At 49.0% G+C, this 20,260-nt stretch overlaps 7 protein-coding genes across 7 annotated transcripts; 4 read left to right on the top strand and 3 right to left on the bottom strand.

The window, feature by feature from the left end:
• Positions 1 to 711: 711 nt before the first annotated feature.
• On the bottom strand, positions 712 to 1,054 carry N7457_007823 (Glucose-repressible protein Grg1; the record flags this gene model as incomplete). The annotated part of the gene is made up of 3 exons (XM_057178866.1): positions 712 to 728; positions 795 to 978; positions 1,040 to 1,054. The coding sequence occupies 3 exons, from the start codon at positions 1,052 to 1,054 to the stop codon at positions 712 to 714; spliced, it is 216 nt and encodes a 71-aa protein (XP_057027252.1).
• Positions 1,055 to 3,393: 2,339 nt separating this feature from the next.
• N7457_007822 (uncharacterized protein) lies at positions 3,394 to 4,308 on the top strand (the record flags this gene model as incomplete). The annotated part of the gene is made up of 1 exon (XM_057178865.1): positions 3,394 to 4,308. The coding sequence occupies one exon, from the start codon at positions 3,394 to 3,396 to the stop codon at positions 4,306 to 4,308; it is 915 nt and encodes a 304-aa protein (XP_057027251.1).
• A 949-nt stretch (positions 4,309 to 5,257) lies between these two features.
• On the top strand, positions 5,258 to 5,587 carry N7457_007821 (uncharacterized protein; the record flags this gene model as incomplete). Its single annotated transcript, XM_057178864.1, has 1 exon — positions 5,258 to 5,587. One exon carries the CDS (start codon positions 5,258 to 5,260, stop codon positions 5,585 to 5,587), a length of 330 nt encoding a protein of 109 aa, XP_057027250.1.
• Positions 5,588 to 6,189: 602 nt separating this feature from the next.
• N7457_007820 (uncharacterized protein) lies at positions 6,190 to 6,716 on the bottom strand (the record flags this gene model as incomplete). Its single annotated transcript, XM_057178863.1, has 2 exons — positions 6,190 to 6,569; positions 6,692 to 6,716. 2 exons carry the CDS (start codon positions 6,714 to 6,716, stop codon positions 6,190 to 6,192), a joined length of 405 nt encoding a protein of 134 aa, XP_057027249.1.
• Positions 6,717 to 8,821: 2,105 nt separating this feature from the next.
• On the bottom strand, positions 8,822 to 10,880 carry N7457_007819 (CAAX farnesyltransferase subunit beta RAM1; the record flags this gene model as incomplete). The annotated part of the gene is made up of 6 exons (XM_057178862.1): positions 8,822 to 9,080; positions 9,140 to 9,590; positions 9,652 to 9,779; positions 9,901 to 10,017; positions 10,060 to 10,214; positions 10,470 to 10,880. The coding sequence occupies 6 exons, from the start codon at positions 10,878 to 10,880 to the stop codon at positions 8,822 to 8,824; spliced, it is 1,521 nt and encodes a 506-aa protein (XP_057027248.1).
• Positions 10,881 to 12,447: 1,567 nt separating this feature from the next.
• Positions 12,448 to 14,892, top strand: N7457_007818 (Zn(II)2Cys6 transcription factor domain-containing protein; the record flags this gene model as incomplete). The annotated part of the gene is made up of 2 exons (XM_057178861.1): positions 12,448 to 14,713; positions 14,792 to 14,892. 2 exons carry the CDS (start codon positions 12,448 to 12,450, stop codon positions 14,890 to 14,892), a joined length of 2,367 nt encoding a protein of 788 aa, XP_057027247.1.
• Positions 14,893 to 18,061: 3,169 nt separating this feature from the next.
• On the top strand, positions 18,062 to 20,245 carry N7457_007817 (putative RING and UBP finger domain protein; the record flags this gene model as incomplete). Its single annotated transcript, XM_057178860.1, has 1 exon — positions 18,062 to 20,245. The coding sequence occupies one exon, from the start codon at positions 18,062 to 18,064 to the stop codon at positions 20,243 to 20,245; it is 2,184 nt and encodes a 727-aa protein (XP_057027246.1).
• Between the last annotated feature and the right edge of the window lie 15 nt (positions 20,246 to 20,260).

Raw genomic sequence — 20,260 nt, 5'->3', positions numbered from 1 at the left:
AACTCAAATGGATACCTCGGTGCTCAGTCTTCCTCCTCTTCTAGTAGAGAACTAGACCGTCTTTCGATGCTCAGAGGGATGCACAAGAATTTTGTCTCCCACATACATCTTGCTGGCTGAGTAAACCTACATGTTACTCTCACTCGGCGATGATTTGAACATACAAAACCCATAATAGCATGACCAGTTCCAATCACAGGAAAGCTTGGAAGATGGCCGTGGGGGAATGATACTTAGAAGAGTTCCGCCTTAGGCTTATCATACAACCCATCGGGCGGGTTGGTTTGGAGTGATGTAATATGAGACATAGAGTATAGGGAATTGGTAATGGAAGGAATTGAGAGCCCCTTCGTTCAGGATCTACTTTGTAGTGTAATATTGACAGTCTCAAACATCAGCTTTCTCAGGTGGAGCAGTTCTGCCATAAAATCCTACAGTCTAACGGGTTCTCACCCTGATATATATGGCCTCCTTGACAACTGAAAAAAGCCTGGAAACTAGGCCACCTATTACGTGGTTGTTTTGAGAGATGGCAAACATTTATCTCAAGCGTAGTGTGCTATCAGGGAGATCGTGACAGTTTCAATGTAGTTCAATTGGCATAAATTCGTCTGCGCACAGATGTAGAGCTGTCTCATTACCACCTGGTACCTAGCAATAGCAAACTTGGTATCTCGTTATCCCATAGCATTGCAGTGTTCGCAGGGTCGTTCAGTGCTTAGCGGCCTCTGTGTGAAGATGATTAGCACTCATTCTATGTCACCGCGATACATTTGTAGCCTTTTTCAACTCACCCTTGTGGACATCAGCCTTGGTATCATGGGACTTCTCGTCCTTCTTGTCGACAACAGCATCCTTTGCGGCAGTAGCTCGGCTGCTGAGGCTGGCATCAGAGTCCTTTGCAACGTGCTTGTTGGCCTCCTTGGATGCAGTGGCACCACCACCCTGGATGGACTCAGAGACGTAGTTAACGGCGTTCTGTTATCATCATTAGCACTTTGAAGACAAGCGAGTCATGTATAAAGATGATATGGCGAACCTTGGCGGTCTCCATGATGTTGTAATGGGAGTTGATAAAATTTAGTTTGAAGTTGATAGTTTGTAGAGGTAGAAGGTTGTAGAGTTGATGAGGATAGCAAACGAAAAGAACGACCGTTAAGACAGGGCTTCTTATAGTTGAGTGGCAGGTGTGTTTGATGGCAGGTTTGATAGTCTGACGTCATCGGCCAATCAAGGCTTTGTGATGCACGTAAACGGAGATTAACTTGTTCTCGTCGATGACAAAGAAGTTTCGTGATGTAAGGTACAGGTTTTCAAGGTAACTTCCAAGGTTATTTTTTGATGAGACAGCCACTTATCCATTTGGGGTACTAAGTTACAACATAGAGCGTTCATTAGTATACATTCTAGCCTGTTGTGGGGCTTTTCCTTGGAATCCTAGAGGCGTAAATCATGAATATTCATCTTGCTACTATTATTACATGCATATGATGAAATTGAAAACAAGAACATCTTGGTAGCTCAGGAGGGAATTGTGTGCCAAAATCAGGTCATTTAGGTTGTACGATGTAGGTACACAACTTGCAGTGTCGATCTCATCAAGTACCTAGGTACTTCCTCCTCCGGGAGTAAGGCCCGACAGCTCATCATGGTAGGACAATAGACAAGAGGAAGCTTCAGCTTGCTCAATTATTCGCGGTTGAATATAAGAGATGTGTCGCTAGTTGGAAACAGTGTAAATGGTTCCATTTCGATACAAGCATAGCGAAGACCACCAGTCTTTTTCAAGCAGTATGTCATTTGCTTATGTATATTACATATATGACGCTACAGAGATACATTTGCATAAATTCTCCTACAAGTGCCTTGTCGGTCTCATGGTGGAAAGTGTATCCTGGAGCGAACCGTGTCTGCCGACTCGAAGGCTACTCTTGTGAGATCAAATGATTCACACCTAGGTTGCTTGTTGGGTTCATGTAACCCTAATTTTGGACATCAAGCTGGTCATCTTAGAAGCGGCATGGGAAACCCAGTGCCTCAACTTCCAAGCGGCTGTTTGCCATTTTCATGTCCATTGTCATTTTTCCTATTTTCGCAATGTAACTTTTAGACGTAAATTTGCATAAAATCATATCACTGGAAGAAACCAGGAGAAAGTTTCAAAATGCAGCGGAGTGAATGTCGTACGTTAGGGCTTCAGAAAAGGTTGTGGAATATAATGCTCAAACTATACAAGTTAATCAAATAGCTTGGGACAAGAGGAGTCTTCCAGCAAGCCGAGTCCATGTCAGCTCTTGTTCGAGTTTAATCTTAGGATCTTTATTTTGTAGTTTCCTCAATAAAAGTTTCATCGCCAATTAGTGACTGATTACATGCTATACAGGGGCCTACTTGGGGTTACTCACTGCCTTCTCTTTCAGCCTTTCCTTTTCTGTACTTCGACAATGAAGTCCAAATGGCCTGGGTGCAAGTGTTATGGCACACTGCACTATCTAGATATGAAAGGGGATTCTCTAGTCACACGAACAATATTCTAGTTTTGGGAATTTAACCGTAGACAGAGGATGAGACAAGAAAGCAAGACACGAGTCTACTTGGGAGTAGTATAAATATGATCTATTTCCATACTATGTATAGAATAATACGCTTTGTTATTCCGTAAGATATCTCAATTCTCTCTTCTTGCTCTAATCTATATCTGTAACAAAGAACCTCTTGAGCTGTGATCTCTTCTAACCCTATGCTAAATGGGGGTTGCTTGTGGTTCCTCGTTGTCCTCGTGTTTGTGCCTTTGTATCCTATCGAAAACAATACACAAAGATATTAAAGGTCGAGTTCAAAGCTATAGTCCATGAGGTGGAGGCTTATAATCAAAGAGGCACTGAACTCGCTGAATATTTAAGAGAAGCAACACGTCCACCTGAAATCTCAATCATCAACCTCAAGCTTCAGACATCCTCCCAACAGTCCAGCAATCAACATTCAACATTCAAACTCTGCTTTCTAACAATTCACAATAACGAACCTTTGTATTTCAAAATGGCACCCCGAAGGCCCTTACCCAGAATTCGTGGGGACATGACTGACGAAGGTATCGAAAGGTACTGGCGGGAAATCAATATCCGGCAAGAATCAGCTCGCCAACCTGTGTTGGACTGGATGCAAAGCATTTACGCTCCCCTACACAATCAACATCTTGCCATAGGTAGGCCTAGTGCCAGGTTTTTCCGTTTCAATAGTCATGGCGACATAATCAAAAGGGAATTCCGTGCAAGAATAGATCAGCTACCCGCTTCTGTTAGGAATTCGAGGCCTAATATAGGCACGGTTGTTAATGCTTTATATGACATTCTTAAAGTGCTTCGATGCAACGATATCAGATGGTCTGCCCCCATGGCCATAATCCCTGCTCCTGGTGCTCCTGGTGCTGGCCCTGCTCCTGCTCCTGCCTTTGCCCCCGCTCCTGGCCCTGCGGCTGCTCCTATTCCTGCTCCTGCTCCTGCTCCTGCTCCTGCTCCTGCTCCTGCTCCTGCTCCTGCTCCTCCTCCTGCCCCTGCTCCTATTCCTCCTCCTGCTCCTATTCCTCCTCCTGCTCCTATTCCTCCTCCTATTCCTGCTCCTGTTCTTCCTCCTGTTCTTCCTCCTGCTCCTGCTCCTGCTCCTATTCTTCCTCCTATTCCTCCTCCTATTCTTCCTCCTGTTGTTCCTCCTGCTCCTATTCTTCCTCATATTCCTCCTCCTATTCTTCCTCCTGTTTTTCCTCCTGCTCTCCCTCCTGCTCTCCCTCCTATTCTTCCTCCTATTCTTCCTCCTGCTCTTCTCCCTGCTTTTCCTCCTGTTCTTCCTTCTGTTCTTCCTCCTACTCCCCTTGATACTCCTGCTCCTACTGCTGCTCCCGACCCTGACCCTGCTCCTGCTCCTGCTCCTACTGCTGCTCCCGACCCTGATCCTGCTCCTGCTCCTGCTCCTGCTCCTGCTCCCGATCCTGCTTCTGATCATCCTCCTGTTCTTGCTCCCTATACTCCTTATGTGTTGGGTGGTGGTATTCCTCCTGATCCTGCTCCTTCCCTTCCCTTTTTGAACCGCTTCCCTCCTAATCGAACGCTGACTGCATTTTATCCCCCTCGTAACCCTCCCGGTGAGAGGCCTACTATTCCCGCTGCTCGTCCAGCTCCCCTGCCTGCCCCTCCTGTCCTCCCTGCCCTTCCTGACCCTGCTCTTACAGCCCGTGATCCCGAGGGAGAGGACCCCGAGGGAGATGAACAAGCCGACTATGAAAAGCTCTTCGGTGGTGGGGATGACATGTAGATTTATTTACTGACAAGCCCCGGAACACATTTTAGGGCTATAAGCGCCTCGTCGATTTGATCTAAAGTCTCATTTTGGTTTATAGGTTGGTTTAGTATAAATATTATTTCTAATAGATCAATGATCACTCCAGGAGCATGAATTCTACTAGACTTTGTAATTTTCTACGTTCTGTGCAAGTATGGCGAAGTAGTACACTGAGCAATGGTGGGCTTGAAGTGAGAAAAAAGCTCTATAATGCGGACCGGTATATCCTATGATTTAGATCGAATTAGAAGATTTTGCACTGTATACTCAACCTAAACCCTAGGAAGTTCTTTCAATTAGTAGAAAAGGTAAAATCTTCATATTGAACGGCTCAGCTTAGAAATAGATTTGCAAGCCCGTTATCTGAACTACGCGCATCTACTACATACGAACGACTAAGTTGCCTCGAATAACGACCAAAGGCCCACCATTAGGTGTCAATGGGAACTTGGGAGTAATCACATGGAATGGAAACTTCCAGCTTACAGTCAACAGTTCATTCTTGGTTAGAAAGACGGGCCATCAATCCCTGTGGATTTGTTTCTCCTCGGGCTTTGTACGCATATTAGTATCCGCATAGAGAAACTAAATATTCTTAACTTCCAAATCTTCGTACATGGGTATCTTTGTTATGCGAAATTGAAAACAAAGAGATTCCCGAGCATTTAATCGTGAACACACCACCTCGTTCTAAAAAAAGGGCTCGCCATCTTACTCTAGACACTTCCTTCGGCTTGGTTCTCCACAACAGACAAAGACACATCACCATGTCGAGTCCCCCAAGCCTCTTTCCATAGTTGCCTTTACTTCCAACCCCTAGTCAACAGCCATGATATTTAATAGTCGACCAAGTCCCCAAATCTCTCAGCCCAGACCACTATCCAAACCCTCCAACGCGTCGTCTTCAATTACAAATCCCACCATGGCTCCACAAGATTTCCAACTCTGGGAGAAGTGCGGTATTTCTCCAAAGCACATTTCCCAAGTACAAGTCGAGAAGATGATCCACGAAGTCTACGTCCCCATTATCAACAAGCATATCCGTTCCGGTAAAAGGGCAGAGCATTTGTTTGCTGCCCAAAGGGAATCTATATATACAGGATTCGTTCGCATCGTCTCGCAGCTACCTCCGTCTGTGTTGGCTCATGTCCCGAATCAGATGGAGGTTGTGTTGTATATGTATGATCGCCTCAAGTATATTCGACATAACGATCCTGCGTGGATGAAAATCATGTCGGAACCTGCTGCTTAGATACTGCTAGGGAGCTTTGCAGTGGGTGGTTTTATCTCATCTGTGTTTGTTTGGGTTTGGCTTTGTCGGGTGGATATGTGTTGCTTTCTTCAAGGGGTAGTATAGGGCGAAGGGGTGGGTTTGGATGATTATGATAACGAGTCAATGGATAACGGTGAAGGGAGAACAGCGAGTGCTATAAAGAGGTTCAGAGATGATGCAAGCAGACTGGAGGTGGATTCTCGCCAATGAGTTGATGAGTATTATGTTTTCAGGTCTTGCTTTTGTACAAGAATTGTAACCTCTGCACTCTATACCGAAATGTTAATTTCCGGCTCGATTCGCATAGATTCTACGTAGATTTGTATAAGCAGCCCTAAGAGTTGAGAACCCAATCCGCAAGGTGTACAAATCCAATATCAAAATGAATTCACCAAACCAATCGCTAACCTCCATCAAAAAAAACACAAATGGGAACTCAATCCCAATCCACCATCTAGAAAGAAACTGAAAGCCATCCCGAACATCATTAACAAAAAGCCCAATCCACAGCATCTATCAAACCCAACACATGAAGTCATAAACATCATAAATCATAACCCCCAAATCCAAACTGCCCACCGTCATCCCCCAAACCCAACCCTAACCCCCATCTCCCCAAACCCACTCCTCTCCGGACTACTTCCCCCACTCCAGCTCCCACTAACACTCGACCCGGACAAACCCTCCTCATCAATCTTCCGCCCCGTGCCAATGGCCACCCGCATCCCCTGCACGACCCCGCCGTCATCATGGCCGGCCGGGTACATGCCGTCGTTGACGGAGAAATTGCGACAGATGAGGTAGGCGCGCATAGCGGCGCTTTCGCGGGCTAGCGTTGCGCTCGCGCAGAGCGCGTCGGTTCGGTATTCCCGGTTGTTGACGCGCACAGTGCAGGTGTAGCCGGTGCCGCTGGTGTAGGCGTTATAGATTGGTTCGGGCCAGTCGCGGCGGCGGCAGAGGCCTGGGGGTGTGTTAGTTTGATTTTGGTTCTTTTGTTTTTTTCTTTTTGACTTGGGATTGGCGGGTGTGGTGGGAATTGGAATGATAATGCATGTGATATTGATCAAGGAGGGAATCACGTACTGGTTAGGTAGAGGATATAGTACATTGTTGCGGTTTGGACTAGGATTGTTTTGCGTTTTCCCCGGTGAGAATCAGACTAGAGACGGGAGATGGATTTCCACGGTCGATGCAACGAATTGCGGTGGTTTACTCGGGACGCATTGGGGACTTGGGGTGGTTTGGCTGCGGATGAATATGCGGATTGTGATGCCCAACGGCTAGGACGTTTGTTTGTCGGTGGGGTGGATGTGTTGGCGTTTCCAAAGGACAAAAGCACAAAAGCGCAAAAGCACAATGATTATACTGGCAATGGCCAGGGTCTAGTTCGTGAGCAGAAAGGAGAAAGGAAAAGCGTGAGCAATGCGAGGAAAAGAATTTTTTTTAAAAAAGGGCTTTTGACGGAAGATATAAGATATCCTCTACAGATATATACAGACTCCTCCCCAAAACAAAAAAAAGGGACTTAATTGAGGGGAAGAAGAGCATTGCTTTGGAAACAACAGGTGGGGTATTTGCATATCAAGTCATACTGCGAGTCGGGGTACCGGTTGCAATTGCGACAGCGCAGGAGAGACTTGATGTCAATGCAGAAGACCTGAAGAAGAAAAACAATTAAACACGAAAAGCCAAAATGCCTCAATTCTCAAACCGTTGAAATATCGGGGTCACAGTAAACAATAAGCACCCGTACGGAGTCAGCAAATCACACTCCAACCCGAGACCCTAGGGCATGGGTTTGGGTACTAGGAGTATAGGTAGCCTATCTCTTTCATGTAAACCAAGGACAAGTCGATGGATACAAACGCTCATGAGGAAGGTAACAGTAACTCAAATGAGATTATTTCGACGTGTTTTGTTCCGTCATTTTCGGCGGGTTTAAACTGATGCGCTGGCATGGCTCGTCGCCAGTAGAATCAAATCCGAGTTGAGGCACATCCGGGACAGGGAGGTCTGATTGTGCTGCAATTCGCCGATCGAAACATAAACATAGTCTCGGAGACTAAGGGACACCAGGCAACGACTGCAAATCGCTGCAGAGCAATTATATAAAAAAGAGGGGGTCATACCTGAAGAGAATCCAACCCAGGCAGCCCCCGGGTGGAAACCCTAGGCAAATTACCCCGAGGGAATTTGCCAGGATTCGAATCCTGGACTATGCATTGTTCAGGTGCCCCTCGTTGACTCGCCCATTTATTTTCCGATGGCCTCTCCTTTTTTTTAGTTGCCCCGCAATAAACGCACTAAAGAAAAGTGAATTCGCCGCCCTTCATAGAATGGGGATGCAGGGAGGTAAAGGAGTGATTGGCGCCAAGGACAAAGGGAGGCGTTCATGTTGTGCAGAACGCGTCTGAAAAGGATTCATATTGCCTGCAAAGCCTCCAGAAACATAGATTAGTTCAGATTAATTGGACGGGAATCTGCCAATGTCGGAGATTGGGAAATGCATGCGCCCAAGGGCCTCAGGACAAAGTTACTCGGCATTCGGATGCAGTGATGAGCTGGCATTGCAGAGGGGGGAAAGCGTTGGAATTTATCTGCATATTCTGGTAGCGATTACTGCGTTACTGACGCTGCCTTTTGCCCTGTTGGGCCTCGTGCAGACTTCCTCCGTGGCAAACGCATATCGAGGGGTAAAGGGGGAATTCATATTGATCGACAAGACTATGGCGGCAATGTGAAAAGTAAAAAAATCTTTGAGATCGATCCACTCTGTCACGGAGCTCTGAGGAATTCTCATGAAAAATCGGTGAAACTGCCAACACTTCAAAAAAAAAAACGAGATGGGAATTGGTACTCCGTACTATGTGCTATGACCTAGAGTCATACTTGGACCAAAGTTTCACCCGGGTTCTCTCTTTCCAGCGGAGACCCAGTTGATCCCTTGCGTCGCGGTCTCACTCACAGTATTTCCTTGCCTTTGGTCAGAGTCACCCTCGTGGCTCCCATGCTATGACCGCGGGGCTTGCAGTTGCAAGGACCTAAGACCAGTCGTGCATGATACGCTCGGAGCCCCCTGATTGTCATTGATACCCTGTTGCCGTAAATCCACCGTGTTCTCAAGAGTTTTGTCGGCAAGCTCGTCCGTCGCGGCGCCTTGGTTCGAGACTTTTTTCCCCCTTTCAATTGACAGTCGGGTCACGCCCCTCTCGGCTAGTGAGTGAGGGGGTGGGCCTCGGACCAGAGCCGCATATTCTCCGCTGCCTTGTGTGGGATCATGTACAAAGGGTGCATAGGTTCCAGGCGATCACCCCTTGAGAAGACGTTTTCTGGCACGCGGCTCGGTGAAGACTTCCAGGAAAATGACGACGAGAAACTCTCGCTTGAAAGACTGGAGTCTGTGCGGTAATGATGGTTCTGAGTCGCACTCAATCCGGCCAGAACATAGCATGTGTGGTATGAGTCAACGTGTCTTCGATCTTGGTTAGCTACATCTGCAAAAGAATTTGAGAGGGGATGGAATTGTCATACTTTCCCGGTTTGTCACGGAGACCACCATTGATACCTTGACAGCATCCAAGAATGTATCTGGTGAGACCTTCGCGGCTGAAAAGACTGTTGGCTGGTGGCTCGGTACTACCCGGTTTTCCATCCAGAGAGGACTCGAGCAATGGCCAACATCCACCGACCCAATGACTGTAGCATCCATCCACCAGTTTATTTGTCCGTCCGGAGAGACCACCTTCTGGAGCCGATTGGCGAGCAGATAACCATGACACTAACATGGGAATGTCCATGTGTCTGCCATATACCATTAGTATACGAGCACCAAAGAGGGCTTTCTGATCTGTAGTATTCTCGTACCTGCTGAAGATCTCCTCGGGAGCTCCCAAGATAGACAGGCATGCCAGTGCACAAAAGGCGTATGCCCCATGGGCTTCCGATCCAGGACTTCCGGAGATACCTCCTTCAAATGTCTGGCCTAAGAGCGAGTGTCAGCACATTTCGACTCCGATATTAATCGAATCACTGGTAACTCATACATCTTGAGAGATACTCAGGAAGACCACTGGTCAGACTTTCCAATCCCGCTTCCCGCGCTTGGGATCCAGGGGCCAGCGCCAGCGGCAGGTCCAGTAGCGAGATAAGAGTCATAGCGCAGTATGCGCCGCTACAGTAATGACATGTCAGACAGCGTCCATATCTTGCATGGAGGGGAACTGCAGGGTGTGTGTGTGTGTGTGTGTGTGTGCGCAAGGTCCACTTGCTCCTACTGTTCCTGGTTCACTTACCGCACATCTTCCTCCCCGCCCTCACAAACACGAAATCCACCATCAGGCTGCTTCAATCGACCGAGCCATTGCCACCTGCGAGGAAACCAGAAACCCGGGTCAGCAACGCACAGGATCCTAGACGCACATGCAGGGCAGCACATGTCGGTGACAACTCACATCGCGTGTCGATCCACCAATGCAAAGGCCTCTTCGCCTCCCACCATCGCCAGGGCTAGGACGGCGGCATAACTGCCTGCCACATGAGATGTCTGGCCGTGGCCGCCCCAAAGCCCCCGGTGGGGTTCTGCATCGGCCGGAGTGTTGCAATCACACTAGAGACGAAGGTTTAGAATGACATTCTTCCATGTTTCATGTATAGATGGGACGATCGTTTCCAATCGAGGTACCATCCGGCTCTGACGTCTCCATTCTGTGGATACACAAGCACATAAAAAAAAATATAATAAAAAAAGAAGCAAAGAAAAAAAGGAGAACGAGGCGGGGAAAGAGGGCCAAAAAAAGAAATGAAAGCAAGGAAGCAAAGTATGCACTCACCGTTCGCGAAACCGAGTCGTCTCTTCTCCCACCATAGACAGTCCCGCCAAACCCCAGTACAAGATCCACGGGCGGCTTGCGTCCATGGCGACAAAGCCCTCGGGATAATCCTCGAGCGAGTCATAGAGGTAACTTGCATGAAGATCACGCTGGAGGGCAGGCACGCCATGGTCATTGAACTCCTTCTGGCTGCTGTGAATGCCTTTGAGGAACGGCAGGCATTTCTCCAACGTCGCGCTCTGCAGATCGATTGTCTCAGTGATGAGCGGGTCACGGATGGGCGGCGGCTGTGTGAACAAGGCCGGGATCCCCGGGCGCGGTGCTTGGCTGGACTCAATCATGTCTGTTTTGGGACGTCCTGAGGTTGATGCGCGAGTACTTTTCTTGGCCGAGTTTTGCGCGTTCGGGAATCGCACTTTTCGAGTTTTCCCGATGAGCGGCATCAATCTGGGGTGCTGGGGTGATTTTGTATTCAGGATTACAAAGAAATGGGTTGCGTTTCTTGCTATTGTTCTCGTGTCATGAATGTTCGGGATGTCTAAGGTTGAAATGCTCTTTGTTTTCTCCCCGCTCTCGACCGCGGGGTTCCTTTTCCCGAGACTTGCCCCCATCTACACCTATGGTCCTCTGATGTACAACGTCCCCATGTACGATGACAGGATCTCGGATAAATTTATCTGTATTCCGCACGGCGTACGGCGTATGGCGTATGGAGTACTCTCTTGTCGCCTCGAGGACCTATCCCGATTTGGCTAGCACACCTCAACGCTTATGTATATATATCATATCCGAGTGCAGAGGGCTATTGAATATGCTCCGTGAAGAGATTCTGCATGTCAGAAAGGCCAATGGCCACGATATGTGTGATGTGACGGGTTCGATTTATGCACGCGATGGTGGCTGGTGTCCTTTCGAGAGAACCTGGTCTCAAATGGGGCACCCTTGCTGCATATGCCCCAGGCGATAAAAAGCTGACCTGTCCGATTTCCTTTTCTTCCTTTTTTTTTCTTCCTTTTTTTCTCTTTTCTTTTGGGCTTTTTCTTCCGTTTTTTCGCTCGGGGACTGCCGGCGCGTTCAGGGTTCACGGTTCATAGTTCACGATGCTAACTTGGCAGGATTTAGTGCACCACGTATGGGCTCCAGTGCTCTATGCCTAGTTGAGCAATATTTTCCCTCGACATATTTCTAATATTGTCGCCAGGGAAATTCCGGGAACTCCACTGTCAGCATCCCGAACTGGCCTAAAGCTCTTTAGGGTATGGCTTCAGGGAATACCGATATGGATCGGTGTTCAGGTGGACAGGGGCCACGCTGATTGGATCTGATTAGGAAGGACTCTGTTGATTGGGGAAGAGGACAACACGATCCGACTGTCAGATCTGGTTTCATATTGCCACGGGGTTACGGAGTACGCACTGCCTCAACGTTGGGCCCTTTTTTTGTTTTTTTTTTTCTCTTGGCCCACTGATCTCCCCGGCTACTGTCCCACGGTCGATCCGATGATTTTCAAGGTCCCATTATAAGGATCTCAGTCAGAACCTACAAGCCGGTCAAAGAACAGAGAGCAATATGAAAAGATTATCCAATGATCCATAACCGAAAAAGAAGAGAAAAGACGGAGAAAAAAAAAAAAGGCAACTTTAGGAATCCCCGTTTAGGAAAGAATTCAATAATAGAATCTCAAGATCATGGGATCAGCGACTCCCGTGTCTCCGACTCTTAAGTCTGTCCTCTCCACTGGACTACTGCAAACTAGTCGGTCCGTGGAAGTAATTCAGCGCTCCGGACTGGACCAACGTTCCCTCCACGCATCAGCCAGCCTCTCCACTCTCCACAGCCAACTCCCTAGCGCATTTCCTCGCTCACCGCTGCTTTGTCCCCCCCACCGCCTCACTTTCCCTCTTCTTCATGGTTGTGTGACCCTTCTGAAGAAGGTCCTCTCATCCAGGCTGGTCCTTTCCCTCCCTTCCCTTTCACTTCCCCGTGGTCGTTTTGACTCGAAAAAAAGTCATGTCCAATGTCGATATATCCGGTGATGGCCTAATCGGGGTCGATTACGACTCCAGAGGCTATCTTCAGCAAGCATGGCCTGTGGCGGTAGATCAAGCGCCCCCACGGTCAGAAGACGCCCATGGTCTTTCCCCGTTGCAAACCAGCGGTCACCCTCTTGAACAGTCGGTGACCCAGGACCCCAATCTCATGGTCGATTGGCACTTTCAACCACTGCATCACTCTCAACACCTTCCATATTCCTCCGAAGACCCATCGTCTGCGCCCCAGTTCACAACCAGTTATGGCATGCCAATGCACTCCTCGCCCGTCGATCTAATGTCCGGCCAGGGTCAAATGGGCGCCGGTTTGCTCGATGGTCCCTTTATGCCCATGTCAGCACCAGGCGACATGGTCCCGTTCACCTATCAGGACTTTCAAGCGGATCTGATGGCGTTCCCCAGTGGACTTCCGGATATGTCTTATGCCCCGCACCCCGTTCTTGAGAGTAGCTCGCCCACAGATACTTATTTGGAGGTCCGTTCCCTGTCCAGCAGCGACAACGGTTGGAGTACAGTCGACCACCGCCGCTCTCTCGATTTTGGTTACCCCGAACAGGGTGTTTTTGTCAACCCCACACAGACTCTGCACGACCGCAGCCTTTCGGAATCCTCATATTCCACTTCATACGGCAGCTTCGTGGATATCACGAATCCGATCGGTTCTCCCGGTTCAGAGAACAATATGGATTTGCCTTGCTATACTCACCATGGCCACAGTCATAGTCATAGCCATAGCCATAGTCACAGTCACAGTCACAGTCACAGCCACAGCCACAGCAGCTCCATTGGAATTCACGGAGCCTCTCCGACAAGCAGCGCAGTTGTCCGCCGTAACCCGTCCTCGCAAGGTTCTCGCTCACCATCTGCTGTCAGCCCCGTCGGAATGGTCCGACCGATCCCAGTTCCAATCAAGAAGTCAACATCCCCTGCTCGGTCATCTGGGTCTTCCCAGTCCTCATCTGCTTCACCACCAAGCCGCAAACCGTCCCGCAAAAGCCCCATTGCCGCCAAGACCGCCGAGACCAAAGTTCGCAAGCAGTCTCAGACCGGCAAACCCGAGACCGAGAAGCGAGTGGGCAAGCGAAAGGGCCCTCTCAAGCCCGATCAACGTAAACAGGCCAGTGAAATACGGAAGTTGCGCGCGTGTCTGCGGTGCAAGTTCCTCAAGAAGACGTGTGATAAGGGCGAGCCTTGTGCTGGATGTCAACCGTCGCACGCACGGTTATGGCAGGTGCCATGTACTCGTATCGATATCAAGGAGATTGGATATTTCATGAAGGATTGGAAAGCGGATTATGAGCGTCACATTACCATGGGCTTCTCTGTCGGCAACATTACCGGATTCTCGGATCAGGAACGCACTCTGTTCATCACCCACGGTTACGGACAGATTCTGCCCATCAATGCCCGCGAGGTTTATGTTCGTGACGAGCAGTGCTTCACCGTTGACTGGATCGAATCGATGCAGCGTGATCCAACACAGTATGAGGTCGAAACTGCCAAGCTCTCCGCTGGTATGGAGGGCATCTCGCACGCGATGCTGTCAGACTATCTTGACCGCCATATCGACGGCAATGGCACCTTTGAGAAGTTTGTTGACGATTACTTCGAGGGTACGCCCTTCCTCACGCAGATGTTGAAGACGGCCTTCCGCTTTTACTTCCGCACCAAGATGCCCGTTATCCGTAAGGCGCTCAAACTGGTTGTCGCTTACAACCTCACTATGCACGTCACTATGGTTGAAGGCATCGGCGAGGAGGAGGGATTCCTTGGTAAAATCGAAAATATGGGCTCCAAGTTCTCCGGCAAGACCATGGCTCCCGTCATGATTAACTTCCAGATCAAGTGTGCTATGGCTAGCATGTGGCGTGAGCTGCAAAAGGATGTTCTCGAAGAGCTTTCTGCACTCTATTCGAGTGTATACAGCGGCGACAAGCTCAAGAACTGGCCCACGATCTTCATTCTGGCCTCAATTCTGCTCGCTGTATGGGAAGAGATGCAGTTCGACAGCCACTACCGCACACCGGATCAGGCTGCCGTCGATAAGTTCTGCACCGACATGGAAACCACCCCAGTGGGCGTTATCGTCGGACTCTTCCAGGCCATCTCGCAGAAGCTGCCTCCATTCATTGAGTGGGACTCGCAAAAGCACCACCATCTGCTTTACTCCAACCCTGATGTCTGCAACACCATGACAGAAGTCCGTCAACATGTTGAGCAACATGGTAAGATCGTCTTCTCTCGCTTTTGCTTTTTCTTTTTTTTTTCTCACATGGATGTGCAAACCGCTAACCTTCCAACAGAGACTTACCTCCGTAGCCGCAGTGGCTCCAAATTCAACCGTGGCGATTTCGATTGCCTCTCCAATAAATTTGTGTCGCGACTGGTCATTCGCGCCAACTAGGCAACGACCCCGATGCACAAACGCATTATGATGATGAAAATATCACGACTCCCGTTTCCAGCAGCGAGTACAGTTCCGCGACTTTCGTTTCGAATACTAGATGTTAACGCCACACGAACTGGATGAGAATTATGCGAACAATTGTCGTGACGATGCGCAAGCGCATCATTTCCACTCTTTAACGAAGAATCCGACAGGTACACCTCCCATCGAGGTTTTGCCTTTTCTGCTCTTTTTTTGTACTGTGCTTCCCAGAGAACCGACTTTTTCCTTTTTTTGATCTCGTTTTTTCCTGAGCCTGCTATCGTCTTTTTGGATTTTTTTTGTCTCTTTATCATATTTTACTCTTTCCCTTGATTATTGTCTTTTTTGGAATATTTCCTTTTTGTTTTGTCCTGGTTTTTTTTTGCTCTTGTCTTTGGTGTCAACCTTTCTTCGCATAGCTTTGTCTTCAGCGATGAACGAGGATCACGAATGTCATGACCGTGTACGGCCGAAGGTGTTTCTATTGTTTTGTTTTTCATTTTGTGGCACCTGGCACCCGCCACGAGGGCGACAATCCAAGTTAAACAGGGGCCCTAAGAAAGTGGTTGAAGACAGGGGGGTGGTGCAAGCTGTCTGATCCCCGACTCACATTCTTTGTGACCTCGCATGGTTGTTTTGCCGGGGGAGAACGGCGTCGGGTGGGATTTTCGCTGAGAGCGTTTTGTTTATATACTGCCACTGGGTTTTGATGCTCTCTGGATATCTCAATTATAGTTTTTAACTCATCACTACCTACGGAGCATCCACCTTTGTTTTTGTTTACCTTGCGATGTCCGTAGTAGCCCCCTTTATAACATAGCATGTGGCGGTGAACCCGAATGCGGGAAATCGGCTTTGATACTAAGTTTGGAAGCGGGTACAGGGTACGCGGAGGCGCGCAGCAGTTGCCGCGTACAGCCCCGTACCAAGTACCTTCTGGCCACACTAGCGTCTCCGTTAAGGTCCACCCCCTCTTTTCGCGATAAGCAAGTCAACGTCATCACCCCTGCTCTTGATGTAGACTCCAAGTTTGGGGAGTAGAAAGGCAGTAGGAGTAAGATATACACGTATTCTCGGATCTTGTGGAAGATCGTACAATCTTAATAATCTTAATAATAGTCTAATACGGGCTCGCCGACAAGACATGTTGGAGTTTTCCTAACGGTGGCGTCAAAGAAGAGGCTGTTCCCAGGCACCTATTTGACTCATCCGGCATCTTCTGGCATTTTCACCCATCTCGCGTCACTGGCACCTGACTAAGACGCCCCCTCATCCTTCCAGGGTTTCCTACATAAGGCTGTTTCCCCTCTTCTGTCTCCCTTCCTCTTCCTTTACCACCACTACATCTGAGCGCCTTCTGCTTACCCTTGAGATATCCCTTTGCATTCACATAAACCGTCTAGAATCTCTTGCCCATCATGCAGATTTTCGTGAAGACTCGTACGTTCACACCCTTATCTGGCCTCTGGGCTTGATGGAGAGATGGGTCCACCTGAATCACCACGCCCTCTGGCCTCTCTGACTGTTGAAATCTTTGCTAACATCTCTTTGTTTCTAGTTACTGGCAAGACCATCACCCTTGAGGTCGAGTCGTCCGACACTATCGACAATGTCAAGTCTAAGATCCAGGACAAGGAGGGCATCCCTCCTGACCAGCAGCGTTTGATCTTTGCCGGCAAGCAACTTGAGGACGGTCGCACCCTGTCCGACTATAACATTCAGAAGGAGTCCACTCTCCACCTGGTCCTCCGCCTTCGTGGTGGTATGCAGATTTGTAAGTGTGTTCTGTTACATGGTTGGACATGTTTCTGTTGACTAACATTATTCGCCACAGTCGTCAAGACCCTCACCGGAAAGACCATCACCCTTGAGGTCGAGTCCTCCGATACTATTGATAACGTTAAGAGCAAGATTCAGGACAAGGAGGGCATCCCACCTGACCAACAGCGTCTTATCTTCGCCGGCAAGCAGCTGGAGGACGGCCGCACTCTGTCCGATTACAACATTCAGAAGGAATCTACTCTTCACCTCGTCCTCCGCCTTCGTGGTGGTATGCAGATTTTCGTAAAGACCCTCACTGGCAAGACTATCACACTGGAAGTCGAGTCATCGGATACAATCGACAATGTGAAGTCCAAGATTCAAGATAAGGAGGGCATCCCTCCCGATCAACAGCGTCTCATTTTCGCAGGCAAGCAGCTTGAAGATGGCCGTACACTTTCCGACTACAACATTCAGAAAGAATCCACCCTTCACCTTGTCCTCCGTCTGCGTGGTGGTATGCAAATCTTCGTTAAGACTTTGACCGGAAAGACCATTACACTTGAAGTTGAATCATCGGACACAATTGATAACGTCAAGAGCAAGATTCAGGACAAGGAGGGTATCCCCCCTGACCAACAGCGTCTTATCTTCGCTGGTAAGCAGCTGGAGGACGGGCGTACTCTCTCGGATTACAACATCCAGAAGGAGTCTACTCTGCACCTCGTCCTGCGTCTGCGCGGCGGTCAATAAATGATTCAATGACGTCTTTATTTCACAATTTGATAGGTTCTACATGAACCTGCATGGCGTTTGGTCGGTTTTTCGAGGCTGAGGCTTCTTTTGCAATATCTATGAGGACGGCTTCTCTCCTTTCTTGGCCTTTATTATTATCACCCATATGTGATAGATAGTTCTCTACAATCAACCCTAGCAACATTTGCTTCCCCAGCATATCATTTCATTGTAAACTGAAGTAACACGTATTTGTAAACAAATATTCTATATACATGCTTGGGATTCTGAGGAAAGAATTCATCTGACTTGTTTATATATTCCGCCTTGAGGCCCAGCTCAACCAAATCCTACTTGAAAGTTGTTCATTTCCTATGCATCTCATTTCGTTCAACATGCCCCTTTTCTTGCCACCTAAACCTCGCAGATTTAGTAATTTACTTTGCATTTTTTTTGCTTTTGCCTCTTTGCCACCTTCGCGTGCCAGGAACTGCTGGTGGCGTACCTAGACGCTCAACGGCGGGACCTCGGGATGATCGACTATTAGGTAATCATGATCCTTATCGCGATTGACAGATAACATGACTTCCTCTTTCGACCGATTGAACCTCAAGTTGCAAGCTCCAGAGGATGTGAGCCATCACCCGGGATGCCAGCCTATTTCTATCATATTAGCTTGCAAATCCTCTCACAGGGCTCACCCAACACCTCGAGTCTCCCGAATTCCTCATCTATCGCAATACAATCTGCATGGGAAGCTTTAAAACCATTTCAGCAACGGAGCCGGTCTTCAAGCTCCAACTACCTATCACCGACAGGAGATAATCACACCTCGCCAGCCTCTGAAGATTCTCTAGTCCATCGACAAAGACTCACATCCACTCTGTCCGCCTACACTACAGTGACCCCACCACGAAGCATTCACTCCGCGAGCATCCCCTCCGATACCGTATTCTACACTGGCACCACTACCCTGCTGAAAGAAGACAAGCGCTTCGGCGCTGTCTCAATTGAGTGCATTGATATGGTCACCTCGAAGGATCCGCCAAAGCGCACTTCAAAGCGTGGTTCCATCACAGAGTCGGAGAACCTTGTTGCTGCGGGCATCGGCACAGAGATCCTAAGTGGCCACCGCACCAAAGGCCATTATATCCCGCTCGATCATCAACTTCCCGACAGTGTTTGGGGAATTGTTCACCTGTATCGCGATACACAGGAGACGCCCTATATCCGAAATGATGACGACTACCCCACATATCTCAAAGGCTCCGCAGCTGCGGCCCGGCACCCGGGTGAGCAGCAGGCTGAACTGAGGCAGGGCTTATTTGGTGCATGTAGTGCGAAACAATCTTCTGGTGCGATGAGTGTGGCATATCCTTTCCCCGAGACTATCTCCTCTGCGCAGAACCCCGACGAGAATTGTACAACATTATGCATACTGGCTGTGCCGTCTTATCTGTCGCCCCCAGACTTTTTGGGGTTCATGGGTGAGAATACAATGGATGAAGTCAGTCATTTCCGAATGATTAGGACTGCCCGCGCGAATCGATATATGGTTTTGATGAAGTTCCGGAGTGGCCGGAAGGCGAAGGAATGGCAAAAAGAGTGGAATGGCAAGGTTTTTAATAGCATTGAGCCTGAGACCTGCCATGTGGTTTTCGTGAAGACGGTGGAGATCCAAGTCGTGGATGCTGAAACGCCGTCGTCTGAGCATGGTCCGCTCTCTCCTGGCCTCTCGGCTCCCTCTCGACCTCCGGTGCCCTCTGCTGGACAGGCGACTCTCACTGGTAAACCTCTTGCGCCACCTACACCGGCGTTAATCGAATTGCCCACTTGTCCTGTTTGCCTAGAGCGAATGGATGAAACTACCGGACTTTTAACCATCATCTGCCAGCATGTTTTCCACTGTACGTGTTTGCAAAAGTGGGAAGGAAGCGGTTGTCCTGTGTGCCGGTACACGCAAGATGACTGTCGCAAAAGCAACGCAGGCCTCAAACCAGACCAAGAACCACAAGAGTGCAGCGTCTGCCACACCGAAGAGAACCTCTGGGCCTGTCTAATTTGCGGAACCATCGGCTGCGGCCGCTATGACGGCGCCCATGCATTCGACCACTGGAAAGAAACAACCCACGCATTTTCTATGGATCTCACTTCCCAGCGGGTATGGGACTACGTGGGCGATGCATATGTGCACCGTATTATCCAAAACAAAACCGACGGCAAGCTTCTCGAGCTTCCTGCAGCAGACCACAGTGCCCTGGATCCACCAGACTGGGGTGATGCCGTCCCACGCGAGAAACTTGAAAACATGAGTATTGAATACACCCATCTCCTTACCAGCCAACTGGAAAGCCAACGCGCCTACTTTGAAGAAGTCGTCGAGCGCGCAGTTGACAAAGCATCCCAGGCCAGCGCGGCCGCTGCCATTGCAGAAGTCAATGCCTCCAGCGCCTCGTCGCGTCTTGAAGAGCTTCAATCTAAATACGACGTCATGACACTCGAGACGCTCCCATCACTCGAACATGACCGCGCCCGCTCGCAGAAACGCGCAGAGAAATTCGAGGCCCTAGCTCGTTCCTTCGAGAAGAACTTCCAGCAGGAAAAGTCTATGAATCAGAACATGATGCAGCGGCTTGATCTTCTTGCTAAAGAGGTTGAGGGTCTTAAGACTTCGAATGCTGATCTCGCGGAGCAGAATCGGGATTTGACTTTCTTCATCAGTGGCTCGCAGAGGCTACAGGGTCAGGGAGAGGAGATTGAACAGGGGACTGTTTCCGTGCCGGATCCGCCTGCTAGTTCGAAGAAGAAGAAGAAAGGCAAAGGGAAGCGGTAGATATCATATGCTTTT

This window comes from Penicillium paradoxum (assembly GCF_028828445.1).
Source record: "Penicillium paradoxum strain IBT 22861 chromosome Unknown utg000007l_segment0_segment0, whole genome shotgun sequence".
Classification (NCBI taxonomy): domain Eukaryota; kingdom Fungi; phylum Ascomycota; class Eurotiomycetes; order Eurotiales; family Aspergillaceae; genus Penicillium; species Penicillium paradoxum.
Note: the sequence above shows the minus strand (reverse complement) of the source record. Positions and strands in the feature narration are given on the sequence as shown.